The sequence below is a fragment of the Colossoma macropomum genome, unplaced genomic scaffold (genome assembly GCF_904425465.1).
Source record: "Colossoma macropomum unplaced genomic scaffold, Colossoma_macropomum, whole genome shotgun sequence".
NCBI classification, from domain to species: Eukaryota; Metazoa; Chordata; class Actinopteri; order Characiformes; family Serrasalmidae; genus Colossoma; species Colossoma macropomum.
The window spans coordinates 25,308,092-25,326,283 of NW_023494787.1; the positions used below are offsets into that span (position 1 = coordinate 25,308,092).

At 37.3% G+C, this 18,192-nt stretch overlaps 1 protein-coding gene across 1 annotated transcript; it reads right to left on the bottom strand.

The window, feature by feature from the left end:
• Positions 1-2,802: 2,802 nt before the first annotated feature.
• Positions 2,803-18,163, bottom strand: ptdss1b (phosphatidylserine synthase 1b). Its single transcript, XM_036566627.1, has 13 exons — positions 17,894-18,163; positions 16,348-16,439; positions 16,036-16,080; positions 15,811-15,935; positions 12,578-12,736; positions 10,934-11,085; positions 6,718-6,859; positions 6,380-6,492; positions 5,472-5,537; positions 4,107-4,206; positions 3,426-3,494; positions 3,067-3,133; positions 2,803-2,959 (listed from the first exon to the last, which is right to left on the bottom strand). The coding sequence occupies exons 1-13, from the start codon at positions 18,070-18,072 to the stop codon at positions 2,865-2,867; spliced, it is 1,404 nt and encodes a 467-aa protein (XP_036422520.1). The 5' UTR covers positions 18,073-18,163; the 3' UTR covers positions 2,803-2,864.
• Positions 18,164-18,192: the final 29 nt, after the last annotated feature.

The window sequence follows — 18,192 nt, forward strand, 5'->3', positions numbered from 1 at the left end:
AAAACACAAATTACTCATACTGACAAGATTCTTTTGTCTATTTCTTACATAAAACCCATTGTGTTTTATTCAACTACACATATACAACAATATAAATGTCTGAATGGTCTGACTAGAAATACTGCAGTGGAAACTTCAGATCAAACACATACAATCTCATACACAGAGAACAATTAAAAAAACAATTTTCAACCGAGCTTTGCAGTGGCCACTCATTAAAGAGAAAAGAGAAAACTCTCAAAATCATTGGACCACCTACAGCCTGTAATCTGTCAGCACAGTGAAACTTCAAATCAATGGAACTTTTCATTTGCCTCATTGAAGCCACAGGAACTGTAGAAACAGCACACATTGATTAACTTTGAGTTTAAAAACAGAGATCATGCTAAACAAACATATTGTATGTTAAATGTTTTTTTAGAAACATTATTAGGCCTTACCAGATAAACTGGAAAAAAAAGAAACTTCTCACACCGTTACTCAAACGACTCATTTGAAATTCAGCACACAAAAAGCCTTTAGACAGTACCTTGTAGTAATACCTCCAATTATTTGGTCCCTTTAAAGCATTCAGGGAAAATAACTGTGCTGGATCACACAAACATTCACTTATTTCAAATCAAGAACAGACAAAAGGCCAAAGCAGCTTCACTGCCTTTTGAAGGTAGAAAATGACATTGTTGACATAGTATGTTCACATTCAGACACATTCGGACACATGTACACACTTACACACATGCACACACGGAGGAGTGACTAGCAGGGAAAGCATATGCTCAACAGATTCTAAAATATTGCAGTTAGACACAGAAAAGTCAGTCTACATCATTACACATTATTACACATAATTACAAAGCAACTTCAGGAAAAAAACAAAAAAAAAAATCAGGAAATAGCCCTTGATATAATAGGAAGGTCAAGAAGCCATAGCTCTGTATAGTCGTATGCAAAAGTTTGGGCGTTCCTGGTCAAATCCCATGTTTTTTCAATTTTCAAGGAAAAAATAAAACATAAAATGTGGCCTGCGCAAAAGTTTTATTTTATTTTTTCCAATATATGAAACTCAGCAAATAAATAGAATACAATTTGCAGAAAAAATGTGATATTTAAGTTTGTAGAGGATCTGTTACCTTTTTTTCACTTCAACAAAACAAGTAAATTGAGAGGGGGTGTTCAAACTTTCACATACAACTGTAAGTGCTTACTGAAGAAAGAAACTGAAGATCGTGTTTGGTCATAAAACCTTTAGTGCATCACTGCTTGACACCTATGAAACTTTTTTTCCAGGGATGCACAGAATCATCCAAGATTAGAATCATCATTCAGAGACTTTATTATTCTGATTTTGGCCGCTCTACGTTGCAAATCTATGACATGAGCCAGGTAAATGCAGTCACACTGTATTTGAATGCTGTTGCTACATCTATAAAATTTTGTAGCATAATTATAATTATGCATGATGATTGTGCGAAATAATCAGCTGCCTCTTTACTGGAAATGTGCTAGTGTGTTTTGTGTTCATTTGCTGTGGGTCAAAAAAAAGGTGAAAAAAAGCCAGTCTATTTAGCTGTAAAGAGATCGCAATCGGCCATCAAAATTCAAGATCAGTGCATCCGTACTTTTTTCATTCCACTTCCAGGTGTATGCAGATTAAAAGAATCTTCCAGGGCAGTGTACATGCAAAAAAATGACATATAACTGTTAAGATATGTAACAAAGTAGGAGTGCTTTATAGGAATGTTGTTGGACATGTCCATCATTACGGATGTAACATTCACGTATATTTAAAGATGCCCAAAAGTTTTAACACATGTCCCAGTGATGACTCCACAGACAGGTGTAAATATATATGGGAGATTAGTATGTAGATTTAGATATAGTTGTGTAGCTTGAAATGTACCTGTTTGTAAACTTACATCCTTAACTACAGGACTGTCCTATTATTAACAGTGCAAGAAATAAGAAAGAAAAGAACTAAAGCAAAAGTGGATTAGTGCCATAACAAAGCAGCAGGAAAAAGTGTCAGTCACACACATACACCCCAATGCAGAACCTACACTAATGTCCAAAAGTGTTCAAACACCCCGTAATTAGCTATTATTAGCTTAATTTGTTTCAATTCAGCTACTTTAAGGTGCACCCAGGCGTTCAATTGTGCTCACACAGCTTGTATAATCTCCATAGGAAAGCATTGCCAATAAAATAGGACGCAGCCACACATGAGCGTAAGGTCACCATGACCAATGCCAAGTGTCAGCTACAGGGTATCATACCCCCCCCCAGCATTGGGCTGTAGAACAGTGTTTTTTTTTTGGAGTGGTGGGGCTCCATCCTGTACCTTTGGGATGAACTGGAGTGGCATTTCTGATCCAGAACTAATTATCCAACATCATTATCTGACCTCACCAATGCTCTTGTAGTGGAATGCAATCAAATCCTCACAGCAATGTTCCAACATCTAGTGTAAAACCCTGATTACAGAAGACACATGAGCAGGTGTCTACAAACGTTTGGACATGTAGTGTTCCTTAAAACTGTTTCAGTTACCCAAAATGGAATAATAGACACTGGCATAATAAGCAGTACCAATACTTTCCACAGTGGGCGCCATTTGGAATACATCTTATGCACCACCAACCCTAAAGATCATCTAACAATCTTCCATTTGTTTCTTTACTAGTGCTTTGGTCATAGAACCTAGTGCTGAGGAGCACAGTGTGCAAGCAGTGGTGGCTGTTCACAAAACTGCTCTCGCTCCTCTCTCCCTATTATTATAGTCCTTGTAAACTCTTTACCTCTTTCTAATGTTTTATCACCCTCTTGTGTGTGGGTGCATTGAGAGAACACTCTGCGTCCAACTGGAGCTACTTCTTGTTGCTTGTTCCGTTAGCTTTGTTCTTCCCCGAGCCTCCTCTTCTCCTGCGGGATGACTGGGAATGGTTGCTGGAGTGTCTTTCAGCTTTGCGGAGAAAAATAAAAAAAAAGAAGAAACAGGCTGCTGAGTCACTTCTTCATTCTGTTCATCTCTTATCTCAGACCCTCCTAGTATATATTGCTACATCATACCTTTAATAGTTTCAGGAATATAACCACACGAATCAATGAAGCTGCCATCGTCACAATCAGAGGTGCTCTAAAAGAAAAGGATTCAAACAGCTGATTATGCATGAAATGTACAGTAGCACTACCACATAGACAGTTATACTGAACCGGGGCAAATTTAGCTAATATGAGTAAATCAAAATTCTTTGCCATACATCATTAAGACTATCAGCAAGGCTAGTAAAGACTATATATAGAATATACACCAAGCAATCAGTGCTGATGTTCCTGGTCAGCGTCAGAACTGCATGAACTGAGCTACTTATTAAGAAATGCTAAACGTTTAAAGTCATAATGACAGCTAAGAACATGCAAATGCTCACCTTGAGCCTCACACTGCAGTTCTGCTCATACCACACCATCCCATAGAGGCAGAGAGAGGTAATAAAGGCCTGATGGAGAAATAGTGTGACAGCGACAATATATTCTTTAATAAAAAGAAAAATGGATACAAATAAAGCAGGGGTTGTTAACCTGGGGGTCACAGGGGGTTGCAAGAGTGGTGCTACAAACCCATATACCTTATAAAATAAAGGGAAAGTAATTGTGATGAGTGCATGCAACTGAACTAAAGTGACATCAAATTATTTGATAAGTCATCTATCCTTTGAGTACTTTTTTGCTGGATCATTTTACTCAAGCCACTCTTGTCTCATTTATCATTAAATGTTTTTTTTTTGTTGTTTGTCTTATTTAAAAAAGGTTTATATATATTGTTAGATAGATGTCAGATGCATTTTTATCAGCTCTGTATTTAATTCACATGCCATTCACATACCACTTCCATTCGTTCAATTTAATTTCCACCCTCATAGTATAATGCCACAACAGCAATAATCCACATATATAATAACGAACTAAACCCTTAAATGTGTTCTTAATGCTTTGAGAACTATAAATAATATCTTACTGATTGGATGTGGAAATGCGGGCCTGTAAGATATTCATCATAGTTTTCAAAACAACACAGGCAGAGCATAAACACTTATCCCTACAGTACTTACCACACACAAGAGCCACAGGACCACATACACAACCTGTGTTTTGGAGAACAGATCCTGTCCAAACTTAACACATGCAAGGGCTTCCAGGAAAGCAATGGCCCTGTTTAGAAGAAAAAGAAAATTGGGTCAGATAAGCCGTCCAAAGGCTTTACAAGACTTTACCGGTATTTGATCAATTAAAAAAAAATCAAAAAACCTTTTTTTAGAATTGCACAATATTTTGCTCAAGCCAGATGCAGTAAATTACAGACAGATATACATGTTCACAGATGCGTTCTCTTTCTCACACAGACACACACAGACACACACAGACACACACAGATACACACAGATACACACACACACACACACACACACACACACAGACACACACAGACACACACAGACACACACACACAACTATTAAGCATGTTAATTCTAGTCACCAGACTAAACAGAAGTCCTGCAGTTTTCAGCACAGTTGCTAAGGCCAGAAGTGAAAAGCCTCCATTGTTTGATTTGTAATGCAAAATACAATCAGCTGCACACTTAGTTGTGGCAAAATGAGGAGGTATAAATTCTTTAGCTTAATAAACCTGAGGTGCACGCATTTCAAAATGACAACCCACTTTATTATTGTTGATATTTTTTTTTTCTACATAAATTATCAACTAACAGTTGGTAAAATGAAGAAAAACATGTTTGAATAGCTTTGATCAACCTATCTTTGCTTGTAAATAATGGAATAAAAACTCAATCAAGTAAGAATGTTGCTGTGAGGAACTGAGGTGCACAAAATAATCCTGAAATAATCCAAAGGCTCATGTGAATAGTATTTTTAACATATACAGCATGATATCTATAGACAAATCTCTGTGTGGAGTTTTAGCAGCGTAACAGCACTAAGACACTTGTTTGTTTGAGGTTCGCAACAATATACCGTAGTGTACAGAACAACATACTAACATTAGAATAAATACAAATACTTGTATTTACTTATGATAAGTACCGATTTTATGGATTTAAATGTGTTCGTTTAACCACTTCCAACCATCTCCTCAAGACAACCCAGTATTATCTGGAGTTATCATCCAAAAGCTAATTTGGCTAATCAATACTTCAATAAGTTAAATCAAACCCGTGTTCTTCTAATTAACAGAAATCAATTACTTCTTCGAAAACATGAAATTCTAGTTATGTTTTACTGTATTGATTATAATGTTATATGGTGTTTTCACTGGCAAAAAATAGAAAAAAGACTTCTGCACAGTCCTGTATGTCTATATCTACATTTACTGTATATACATTAGCAGACCTGTTATATATGATTATTCTAATTATTATTAATATTATAATAATAGTGCAATAGATTAGGGTTATACTCACCCAAACACCCAACACTGGGTCCCCACTCTTTTGCATTGAGTGTCTGTGAGGTATGCATAATATTGCCTAAACCAACACAGATATTCATGTATTAGATAACAAAACACATCATATAACACATTATAATTACAGTAGTGACCAAAATGAAGCTAAAACAGTCACATTTACCAGAGCACATACTCATTTGCTATGCTTTTCTACTCTCAGTCCAGCAAGGGCCATGAACTTCACCATTAGCCAAAACAGAATTACAGCAACAATCAATATGTTTGGTTTCCAAACACACCAAAAAAGGCATTGTTTGGTCAAAATAATAATTTCCTGTACAAAAGAAAGTGTGTGAACACTGCTTTCAAAATATACAGTCATGGAAGACTTCCAAGTGTCAATGATGCAAACATGGAAACCAAGAAAACAGGTCTAGAAAACCTGACATTCCTCTAAAATCTTCAGTAAATTGGCTAAATTCCAACTTTGTTTCTTTTCAGTAAAGTTCACAAAATACACAAAAACATCATGGATTCTTGATGCACGCTTGTTCTCATTCACTGAAAAATGTCAAGTAAATAGTGAAGTCTTAGCACCAGGTTTCAGCAAGTTTTCAATTCCAGTTTTCTTTTCGCACACAATGGAATAATCTCCTTCCAAGGAAAGATTTTGGTATAATGAGCTCTGGAAATATAACACTAATTTCTAAGGCATGACACACAACACTGCAATATATCCCTCGGCATGAACAGCTTTTTTTTTTTGTAGTATGTAACCACTTTTTCCAACATTCTTGGAATGAGGACTTGTTCAGTTTCCTGTAGATCTGCATAAACACTGAATCCATTGTTTTAAGGAAAGCTGCACAGGAGTGCAGTAAGGGTTCTTCTTAGCTGTATGAAGTAACAGTGGGACAGTACCGCACAGTGGGGGCAGTGATGATCCCGATGAAGAGAATTCGGCACCAGCTGAGGGGGTGAGAGGCCTGGAATACGAAAATGTGCTTGAGGAAGAATGTGTTCAGTTCTGTAAGCTGGTGACAGAGAAAAGGACACAAAAAAATTCAAACAAAATGGACTCTGATGAGACATGCAGCCTAAAATACCTATATGAGAATAAACTGTACAATATTAATCTCTGAAGGCCGCTAACATACATACAAATAACACCAACACCCAGTTAACTTCAACAAAATAATGATGAGCAAATCATAAAAAATTAAATCAGACTTTAACCTTGAAACCAAGGTGCCACACACCTGCCAGACGATCATGAAGAGGTATATGCCCGCCACTCTCTGGAAGGAGGACTTGGGGTCAAACCAACGTACGTAGGTCCAGCTGGCAGGGGTGAACTGTAGGACAGCACGCTTTAGCTTCCCTGTGGTGCTGTGGATATCCCTAAACACATGGATGGACACACTCCCATTAGAGCTGGGTATCATTTAAATAAAAAACAATATTGATATTAAAACAAATACCTCAATACAGATTCCTAAATGTTTTTTTTATTTTTTTAAAGTTACTCCAATATAAAGCAACAATTGAATTAACATTCATAGAAAAAAGTTATTTTTTATAGTTTGCTGCAGAGGTTGTGTTTACTTCTTTTTACTTCAACATCAAGGCATGTCTTTTTTCTTCTATCAGCACATCAGCTCTGTACAACTGTCTGCACAATCTGCCTGTTTTAACATTTGACTTTTTACAGATGGTCACAACATTCTTGAAGCACAGCTCATTGCTAATAACTGCAGATGAGCAATAAAAAATAGCAAAGCATTAGATATTTTCCCTTTGACTGCAGCTCGCATTTTGAAAACGTGAGCCAGGCATCAGCAACATACATGCATCCTAATGAGTAAGATTATATATTTAATCAAGAATATATTTGGGGGATAGGGTTTTGGATGTGGAACCAACCAAACCAAAAGAAAATGATGTCATGCCACAAAAATCCAAACTCTGGTGTTAAGCAAACAACCTAAATTCCAAACTGAGAGCAGGTGGGGCTTAAACCAGAAATGAGTGGGAGGTACTAGGGTGTTTTTAGACTGTAGACTAATCAAGAGGCTCTGACATTAATAACAATCACATGGAATGTAATTTAGACAGCCAATCACCATTAGATTTTGGAAAAAGCATGCTCATTAGCTCACAGAGGCAAATAAGACTGATGATTAGGTTGTGAATTTCGGTACTGAATGACAAATTTTTTAAATTATTTGTAATACTCAAGTACTTTGTAATACTAAAGCTACTGAATTCTCCTAGTTTCTCTAGAAAATATTATCTTAAAAAACACAAGGCCCTATAGACGGATAGATGTTTAACATTCACAGTCTGGCTATTCGTTGAATTTGAATGTTATAAACAAACCCAAGACACTTGGGCTGGTAGGGATGATTTCCTGCCAGTGTTATTAAAGAAATCTCTCCCATCACCATCATTATCAAAACCATTACTTCACTTTATCAACCAATTCTTAAGCTCTGGCATATTTCCTGATGAACTGAAAAGGGCAAAAGTTATCTAATTATATAAATTAGATGACCCAACAGTATTCTCTAATTATATTCTCCCATGAATCTCTATAACCAACTCATCTGTCATTTTAAGAAATACGCACTATCATCATCAGTATGGTTTCTGGGGAAAACATTCTACCTCCATGGCCCTGGTTCAGCTAATTGGAAAATTTCTAGTGCACTCAATGACAAGGAAATAACCATAGGAGTCTTTAATGACTTATCCAGCGCATTCAAAACAGTCAGTCAATCACAGCATCCTGCTACATTAGTTACAATGTTGAGGCATTTAAAATGTGGAGTCAGAATGAATCAAAAACCATTTATAGCACAGGAAACAGTGCGTCTCAGGGAAGAGCTCTTGCTCTGTAGATTGTGGAATTCCTCAATGGTCAATATTGGGACCCCTTTTGTTTTTAATATATTAATGATCTTTACTAGGCAGCAAAGAACATATTCTTGTTTGCTGATGACACCAATATTTTTCTATAGAATAAAGATGGTCATAAATTAATCTCATATATAATTATAGAATTATCAAACATTAATCACTGGTTTAAAGCTAATAAATTATCCCTCAACATCAAAAAAGTTTATACATGCTTTTCAGCCCAAAAAATAAAGAAGGCATCAGTACGTCTAGTCATATATTAGCTCAGGTCCACCGTACTAAATTTCTCTGTATCCTCATTGATGACAAACTGTGCTGAAAAGAACATATTTCCTTAATTTCGATTTATCCTTACCTCTCTTACTGTAATATTATTTGGGCCAGTACTTTCAAAAGTGACATCAGTTGTTTATGTATTCTTCAGAAGCGCTTTGTTAGAATGGTCACTTCAGCTAATTATTGTGTAAACTCTCATCCACTTTTTCAAAAACTTCAAATTTGGTTAATTTTATACATCTCCAACATGGATAAAATTAACCAAATTTAAGTACTTGTCTCAACAGCTTCAATAAACAGGTTAAAACTCATCTACCCTCACTCTAACAAACCTAAATTTAAAACACCTAACTATATGTTTGTGGTTTTTGTGACCATTTTTGTCTGTTTGTTTTTTATTCAATTAAATTTAATATTAATTTTCTTTGAGAAAGTACTTTCTGGGCATTTTTTAAACTCTCCCTGCACGTTCTCTCTTTTTTGTTGTTTTTTGTTTGTATTCTGTTTTCTTTACAGTACCTACTTGTGCAAATAATAAAATAGAAAATTGTGTTTACAGCTTTTCTGCCTGGCTAAGGAAAAGACTTTCTAAAAGGAAATGTTAAAATAGCAGCTGTGCAATATTTCTGAGTGAATGAGTGTAATCTCACTGTTTTTTGAGATCACAAATCCAATCCCATGAACTTAAGCGACTGCCCAACCTCTTAGTCATGTTGAATTTCACTTTTAATATAGTTACATTGCAAGCCTCATTGTTAAATTCAGATTTTTTTGTCAGAGCTGATCTTTCTGACTTGATGGTTCACATTTGTGTGTATAAGCGACCCCAACTGTCGTGGGTGTGAACACACCTGCATCCTGAAACAACCCGCATGCAAACACCCAAAGCAGTAATGCCACATGAATGAACCACGTGTCATGAACAACATTAGACAATCTAATGAGCAGCACAAGCCTTCATATATGCTCTGAACATCCCTCAGCTGTTTAAACTCTGCAGGAGGGTAGATCTTTCTGTTAAATCTTGTCAATTGTGGTGCATTTAAAGAATCTCTTTGTATGATTTCCTTTAGACCATGAGGACTAGACTCCACTAATCTCGCAGCAGTCGAGAGTGAGGCTGACTTAGCTCGCCGAGCAAAACAGGTTTTCAACTGCATCACCACAGATATCTTATCTCCCTGGATGAAAAGACTAATCTGATGTGTTCTCCATTTGCTTTGTTAGGCATATCTCCCAAGCCAGAGCTCAAACATTCAGACAGGCATTTGATACTGCAGGGTGTTCTGTGTGTCAAAGGTCATTACTGCACATCTGCGATCGTCTCTTTGTATTCTATTTGGAATATAAAAACAGTTTAAAGGGGCTGTGGTTAGTCAACCAAGCCAAGGCTCATGGGGAAAAAATTCAAATGCCTTGTTAACTTAAAAGCAAAAGCACATTAAAATGCTCTATAATGTTCATATGATAAACACGTTCATTCCAACAGACTGCTATACACTACCGGAGGCAGTGGGAGGGCAAATATAGCTACTATCTTCTAATTGCACAAAGAAAAAAGTCCACTTGTCGAATTCACTTGATAACGGTGTTGCGAGATGGCAAAGTGAGAAGTAATGGAAGAAGGTACAATGGTTAAATCAGTCTATTTAAATAATAATTGATAGACTAGTCAATTACAGAAAGAATTATCAGTAGCAATGCTTAAGTGCTGAGCAATGTGGCACATCTGTAAAGCCAGCTGGATACTGTCTTACAATGATAATGAATGGTGATGAGTTAAGGGACCAACACAACACTCAACAGAAACTTTAAGCAACAGCAGCAGCAACAGCCATCATAGCCTGTTGTTCTACTACAGGAGAAACAGCAGTTTGATGTCGTGTGAAAAAGTGGGGTTCAGGTGTGTTAATTTTACCTAGTTCAGAGCAAATTTTCCTACTGATTTGTCATCTGCCAGTATCAATGCCAGAGACAACAGTGCAAAGCAATCGTAGTAAGTGATTTTTGATATCCCCTTGACTATTCTGTTATTTATATGCATTTAGTAGTTAATAAGTGAGCAAAGACATTGCAAACTCTGGCTCATAATCCATTCCAATGAGGTGTTGCTTACTGAGTCATCACAGTTGTACCTACAGCTGCTGATGCTTAAAGTTTCCTATGTTTGTTTCAATATACACAATATTCATGTGTGACACAGGGCTGTGCTTTACCCAGTTATGGGTTTAAATAAGGCACCTGTAGAAAAAAAAAAACATTACAGTGTGCAAGGCTTACTTGATACTGGCCCAGTGGTAGGTGCGCATCTCCAGAAAACGACACACAGTCATGCCAAGCCAGATGCCACCTCCGTTACACAGGAGGATGTCAAGAATAACCTGGTCCCACCAGCATTCGGCAAAGTTAGGCAGCAGGTGCATGAAGAACAACTGAGGAGAGAAAAAAAGAGATAAGAATGATGAACAAAATAGAAAAAGTAAGAGAGAGAGAGAGAAAGACAATGTCAGAAGAATACAAGAGAAATAGAGTTTAAAAAAATTGCTTCAACAACTAAAATGCTTTTGGTTTTTAAACTGTGGTCCTGGGGAACAACTGCCCTACATAGTTTAGCATTCCTCCTGGCCAAACACATGTACTTCAACTCATGAGGGGCTTGTTAATTAGCTGATGAGGTAAAACAAGTGTGTTAGAAAAGGAAAAACACTAAAATGCGGAAGGGCTGCGTCTAAAACTGCATACTACTATACCATGTGTCACTGACTACTGATAATGGTGTACCATTTTTACATACTAAATACTTTGTAAAAATTGTGCACTACCATCAGTGGTACTTTCATTAGCATAGCACATACAGTGTCTACAGCACAGTACAGCTTGTCTTTTTGGATGCAGTTTAGGGATAATGTAATACAGCAGAACACCACCTGAGTTCACTAATAAGTGCTCCTGAACTAATGAAAACCTCATTAGTAAAATCAGGTGGTGTCACTGAGGACCAAAAACCTTTGTGTTTATGAATGTCTTTCATATTTGCTGCAGGTAAGAACTTCATTTTACACTCAAACCATGAAATATGAAGTGTGTCAGCAACCCTGTTTTAGTGCTCTACACAAAAGATATATAGTACTGTGCAATAGTCAGAGACCGCACTTTCATTAATGTCTAGCCAGAACAGCCATTAGTACAAGTTAGTTAGCAGCATCTTTGTTTGATTTGCAATTTGCTTTCTTTTTTGTCTATTTTATTGTCTCAGTAACAGCTTCTTGATACCTATACATTCTTTTAGATACTTTTTGGAAGGATGGCCAAAAGCACATGAGGATTTTTTAAGACCTGAAGCAAGAGTGGAGCTTGATTTTCTCCTCTCTCTCAAAGATGGATGCTTTATGTACTGTTTATCTGATAGTGCCAGTCTTGGTGGTCTACCAGGAGCCCAACTTTCTCTATATCTTTTAATAATTTTTTAACTGTAGTTTTAAAAACCTTCTGTTTTTCCACTTATTTGACTTTGTTTTTCCTATTCTTTATGCAAATGTATTATCTTACATATTATCTCCTCAGAAATATCTACTGAAATATGGATAAATTGTCCTTAATGGCTGTTTTGACTGGAAATTAAATAAAATTAAGGGTGATGACCAAGCCGCTCATCTTTCTGGGTCACGATGGGAGCTGGAGCCTATCCCAGCGGTCACTGGGCAGAAGGCAGGAAACACCCAGCTGGGGAATCAAACCCAGGCCGTTCTTGCTGTGAGGTGACAGCGCTACCCACTGCGCCACCATGCTGCCCATGACACATTTCGCAGTACGGCACAAATGTCCATATACTTTTTGGGCCACTGCACTTCATTACTAAATTAGTTTCTTCAGCTTGCAGTGTATGCAGAGCATAGAAAATTCTTGTAACACTTTTGGTCACACCTCTGTGAGTTCCCACGTGATGCTGATGGTCCAGCAGAGTCCATAGCTGCGGATGAGAAGGGCCTTCATTGCCCAGCCCCAGAAGTGCCCGAAAGCAAAGATGTCAAAGTGACTGAGGATGCGCTCCCATGTGATAACATGACAGTTTACTGCATATTCCTGCACAGTGAGAGAGAGAGGGACAAAGATTAATGCCATAGTCCATGTTGTACACAGTACATGAGCTTAAAGAGGTGGAGGCCAAGGCAATGTATACATTTCCAAACAGTGATAAGCAGTTTCAGAAAAGTAGTTCTCTCTACTAGATGTTTTTCAATAAAACCACTTTTTGCCAGCACACTTCATAACAGACTGAAATACCGAAGTGAACCTATAGCTTGTCAGGTTTTGAGAGGGAGCACCCACACTGTCCACAGTACCACTCACAGTAACAACAACTGTATATAGGGTAGGAGCTAAAGCCTGAGGCCAAAGGCCAAAATATCAGTAATCCAGGCCTGACTGTCCTTAGCAGCTGGCTATTGTCTCACCCGCCCTTTAATCACATTGTACTGGATTAGTGCTGCACAGTGTGGACTTGACTGCACGCATCATAATCCCAGTATTGTACTAATAGTCTGGCCCTGGAATTAAACCTGTGTAAAACTGATCAGCTTGACATTCAACTGTCGATCTTGCTCACAAATTAAATCGTAAACCTCTCTAAGTTTGTGCAAAAAGACTACAGCACCGGTCTCTGTGTTATCAGTTGACTTTGAGACTGCTCTTAAAGCCACAGTGTAAGTACTGTTTGAGTTGAATCATTTTACTGAATCCCTGTGTTTATCCAGATCACAGAAGGATAAACGTCTATGTACAATTGCAATATAGTTCAGTCGAGAGGCAAAAATCTGTAAACTTCTGTACATTAACATATGTTGTTCAGAAAGATGAGCCAAGAAATTTTCTTTTCCCCCCATAAAGGTAATTAGTATGATCTCGTTTAGCAATACTGTATTATTCTTAATGTTCAGGAATGGCATAATAGAAATGACATATGACTGATGGCAAATTTTCACTGTAAACGACATCATTTACAGAGGGCATCTTTTTCTTTTGTGATTATGGTTGACTGTCTTACTTTTCACTGGGGTGGCCAGAAGGCCCTGCCTTCTCTCTAGTCAAAAACAGAAGAAAGCTAGCTTTGGTTGTTTGTGATCACCCAGAGTTGTACAACAATGATCACAAAGATTAACATGAACTGAACGTTAGGTTGTTTAGGTAAATGTTTATCACTCAACTCGATCTTTCGTGCTCTCTCAAATCGCTTTCTCGTGTTTACTTCCTTGTCAATCAAATGCTTTCACTTGCTTCTTTTTAAAGAGGAATTCCAGCAATGTCGGCATAATTAAATCATTAGGATGTAAACAGTTCAAAGTGGTTTGATTTGAAACACTGTGTTATAGAGAAACTGACTCAAATGTTCACAGTGGTGGTGATAGGAACCAGATGTCTGAACATTTTAATGCCTCTAAAAGCTCAATCAAAGAAAGTTATTACATGAATTGATTATAAATATGTTACTTAATTCCTAAGACATTGTTTTCAGACAGTTTTAGGAGGTTTTGCCCTAAAACACATTCATAAGGCAAAATAGTACACAGAGAAAAGTTTTTTTTTTCATATTTACCATTATTTTATCATTAGCAACATTACATACAAAAACTCAGAAGACATGCAGCTTCAGTGGTGCTTTTGGATAGTAAGTAAAACAGATATATTTGTGTTAAAGGTATTACAACTCCTGGTCCCTTTTACCACCACTGTTCAAAAAAATCTAGGCCAGTACGTTTTTCTAACCATTTCACATCAAAATACTCTGAATGACTTCATTTACACCTCAATGGCTGAATTAGGGAGAAATTTTGAAAAATTGGTGGAATTCCCCTTCAAGCATGAGCACAGTGAGCTTTAATTTGAAAAAGATGTCGTCTGAACGCCCCCCTAAGTTAAGTACTCATGTACACACTAAGCCGGGGGGGGCACTCCGGTCTTGGAGGTGTCAGGCACAGGCATCCGGACCGTGGTCTGCCAGCAGACGACCTCTGATTAAGACCATGTCCAAGCTGCTTAGCTAGTGCCTATAGTACAGGGGTGCACAACTCCAATCCTAGAGGGCCAACGTCGAACCCAGTTTAATAGTTTCTTTACTCACACCCACTAAAACTGGCAATTAACAAGTGAGCTAAATCAGGTGTGTTTGAGCGGGAAGATCACCAAACTGTGCTGAACACCGGCCCTCCAGGACTGGAGTTGGAAGTTTATTCTATTTTATTTACCATTTCTGGTTGAGTAACAAAGTGGCAACATGACTTGAAAAAGGAAATCAGACAAAGAAAAGTGTTTTAAAAGGAATGAACAGTGAACTGCATGTTTTTTTCCCTCTGTTTCAAGTTCAAATCCGACGTTTCATCTGAGTCAGCAGTACTGGAAACCCTAAGCACTGCTGCGATACAAAATAATAACTTCAAATTAAGTGCTCACCCATTCACTGACAGTGCAAGAGTGTGGAATTCTCATTAAGAATAGCATTTATTCATTTTTATTTCAAGTGAACTTAATTTTTCATTTATTTTACCTGATGAAAAGACATGTTTTACTTCTTTGAAAAATGTTTAAAGATTTTTTTTTTCTTTTCAAAAAGAATTTTTTAGGCCATGGCCATACAATTTCAAAAAACTCATTAGATTATAAAGGTACATTCAAAATAAAACAGTTTATCCAAATGTATTTGACATGTATTATTTTATTTCATTAGTTGCCTGGACCAATCATTAATGATTAAGCATTTAAAGGTAACCGTTGTTGCCATTCACTTATGTTAGCTTGTTTCTGCGGATCTAGGTCAGCAAGAAATTTGATGTAACTGGACCTTTGCACGTTTTAGTTAATTAGCCCTACTTTAAATGATCAGACCTCATAACGCACACTATACTCGTGTGACAGCACGTTGCACATTTTGCAGAGAATGAACATCTGTAGAAAACATGGTATCACCTGCTAAACATCATGTAACATTATCACATCTTAGATACTACCACCTGGCATTCCAGAGCTGCAGACGTGGCGACAGACCAGCTAAAAGAATTCTCCTCCACCTCTCTGGCTTTGGCTGTCTGGCTTCTTACTGCTTAGTGTTAATACTGGCATGTTTAAAAACTATTACAGCATGACAGTACTGGCCACTCACTCACCATAACATCAGCGTCACGGGTAGCATATCGTAGATCAGGGTCCAGCCAGTACATAAAGATCTTCACCTGGTCCCAGTTCAGGAAAATGAGGAACACCAAAAAGAGGAAGTAAAGGACACTAAGACCTGCAAAAGATGGAACCAACATTTCACAGTTCAGTGGTCTCGGTCAACAAAGCTGCTGTCAAGAAAGATAAACAGACCTATTTCGAGCAGGTCTACTCACCAAAAACCATGCGCCATATAGCTGGGTGCGGCCTGGTAAATGGACCTGAAATAAGATTCCAGCCATTTAGATTGTGCAAAGACCTTCATACAGGCACAGGGCATATAACCAAGTTATTCATTAGCCAAAGCACTGTGCAAATAGCTTGAAACACATTATAATAGACCCATTATTTTAAACCACAGTACTAAGCAATTGTGTATGACAGCGAACAGATTTATATAATTACAATTTACACATAACATTCCATAAAATATATAATAAACAAACATATAAATGTAGCTACTCAGGATCCCAAACAAAAGTCTGTACCATTAGGGAAAGCCAGAACACTGATAACAAGGAAGAAGGAGATGACCAGAGCAAGGCCTACACGCAGGTTATTGTCAGGATCGGAATCGTTCCTGTCAGAAGAAAAAGAAGAAAGAAATATAAGTTCAACAGTCCACATATGTAGGGATGAGCAATAGAACAATCTATTATTGTCTTGTGATTAATTCCATCACAATATGAGACACTTTGCTTTTCTAAGCATATCATGGATATCATCATTACGTAAAGAATTCTGACCAACGTCATCATCCTCAGAAAAAGTACTCTGATAAACATTTTGATACATATCATGTATCATGACCATGTATACCGGATACATGTATCACTATGACACCAAATACACCTATATTAAAGGGCTCATATCCTACATACCTTTCCTGTACTTTACTTTATTTCTAGGCTAAATAAGTATATATATATATATATATATATATATATATATATATATATATATATTTATATATATATACACATACATATATACATATATATCAATGTATTTGTTTTTGTAAGATCACAAAAACAATGAATTCAAAATGGTCTGTAATGTACGTTCCAAATATGGATTTAGTAGCAGGTGGTACACTTTGAAACAATGTTTACATACTTTGCGAAAGAGAGAGGAAAATATGCTTTTTCATGATATGAGCCCCTAATAGACACTATTCCTGGGCGATACGTTGCCTGTATCAGTACACCGGGATATGGTTATATCATGGTCTGGCTTTTCAGTTTTAGCAATATTTATAAAAGGTACACATAGATAATGATCATTATATCAATGATATAATATTACATTTCTATAATATAAAACACTATCACATCAAACACTGGTGTCACTGTTGCCAAGCAGTTTGTTTTCATTTTTTAATTCAATTTTTTACATTTTCCTCATGGTAACAGGACAGTCCAATCAAAACAAATCAGGTCTGATTGTTAAGACATTGTTTCAGCATAGACCACCAGTACTCTGGAACCATGGGCTCATTAACTTCACTAATGCTAAATGACATGGTCTGATAGTATAATTATCCAATATTTAATTATTAATAATTAACATTTTTTAGTAATTGATTTTCTATTATTTTTATAGTATTTAGTCTTTAAATACCATCTGAAACACTACTATCTTCAGTAAATGTCAGAATATTCTGTTTTATCAATATTTCCCACCTCTACTGTATCCATGTTGATGACACATACAGGATATGACAACATGCTGATAACTGTTCCAGCTCATCACACAGTACCCAAATAACAACGTACATGGAGATGTAACAAAGTTAAAGTACTGCTGAGAACTACTGACAGAAACAGCACTTTCAGTGACACAACACAACACAAGACTCCTCTTAGAGAAGCTATTCACACTTATTCAAACCGCCCTCCTTCGAGTCAACATCCACTCCTGCAGTGGAAATAACAGCAGGTACCATTCAATCCAAACACAGAAGCTTAAAGCCTACAAAGTCCTAAAGGCCTGCTAAACACTGACAGCCACACACAGCAGCGGAGAACAGCCCACCTGGTGAAGGCGAAGTACATGATACTGATCACAGTGAAGGTGAGTAAAGTGATCGTGTGCGGTTTGTAGAAGAAGTCTATGGTGATATCCTCCACCTGCTGCTCATTGATCATCCGAAAATGGAGTTTATAGTTCACATCGTCCTTGCTGAGTGTCCGGGAGCCCTGTGCGGACGCCATAGCCGCTGGCAAAAGTTGCCCAGAAGTCAGACTGTTGCTCTCGGTCGTGGCGTGAACTTCAGCAACGCCACATCCCAGCTTCCTCCCCTCCTCGAGCTGGGCTGATGGAGCCGAGGGGCG

Bases quoted from the DNA above. Each gene is read 5' to 3' on its own strand.
- ptdss1b (XM_036566627.1), bottom strand. From the start codon at position 18,072: ATGGCGTCCGCACAGGGCTCCCGGACACTCAGCAAGGACGATGTGAAC. The intron at 4,207-5,471 runs GTGAGTATAACC...TCTTCTAAACAG, and splicing joins ACCCAGTGTTGGGTGTTTGG to GGCCATTGCTTTCCTGGAAG. The intron at 3,134-3,425 runs GTGAGCATTTGC...CTTTTCTTTTAG, and splicing joins ACTGCAGTGTGAGGCTCAAG to AGCACCTCTGATTGTGACGA.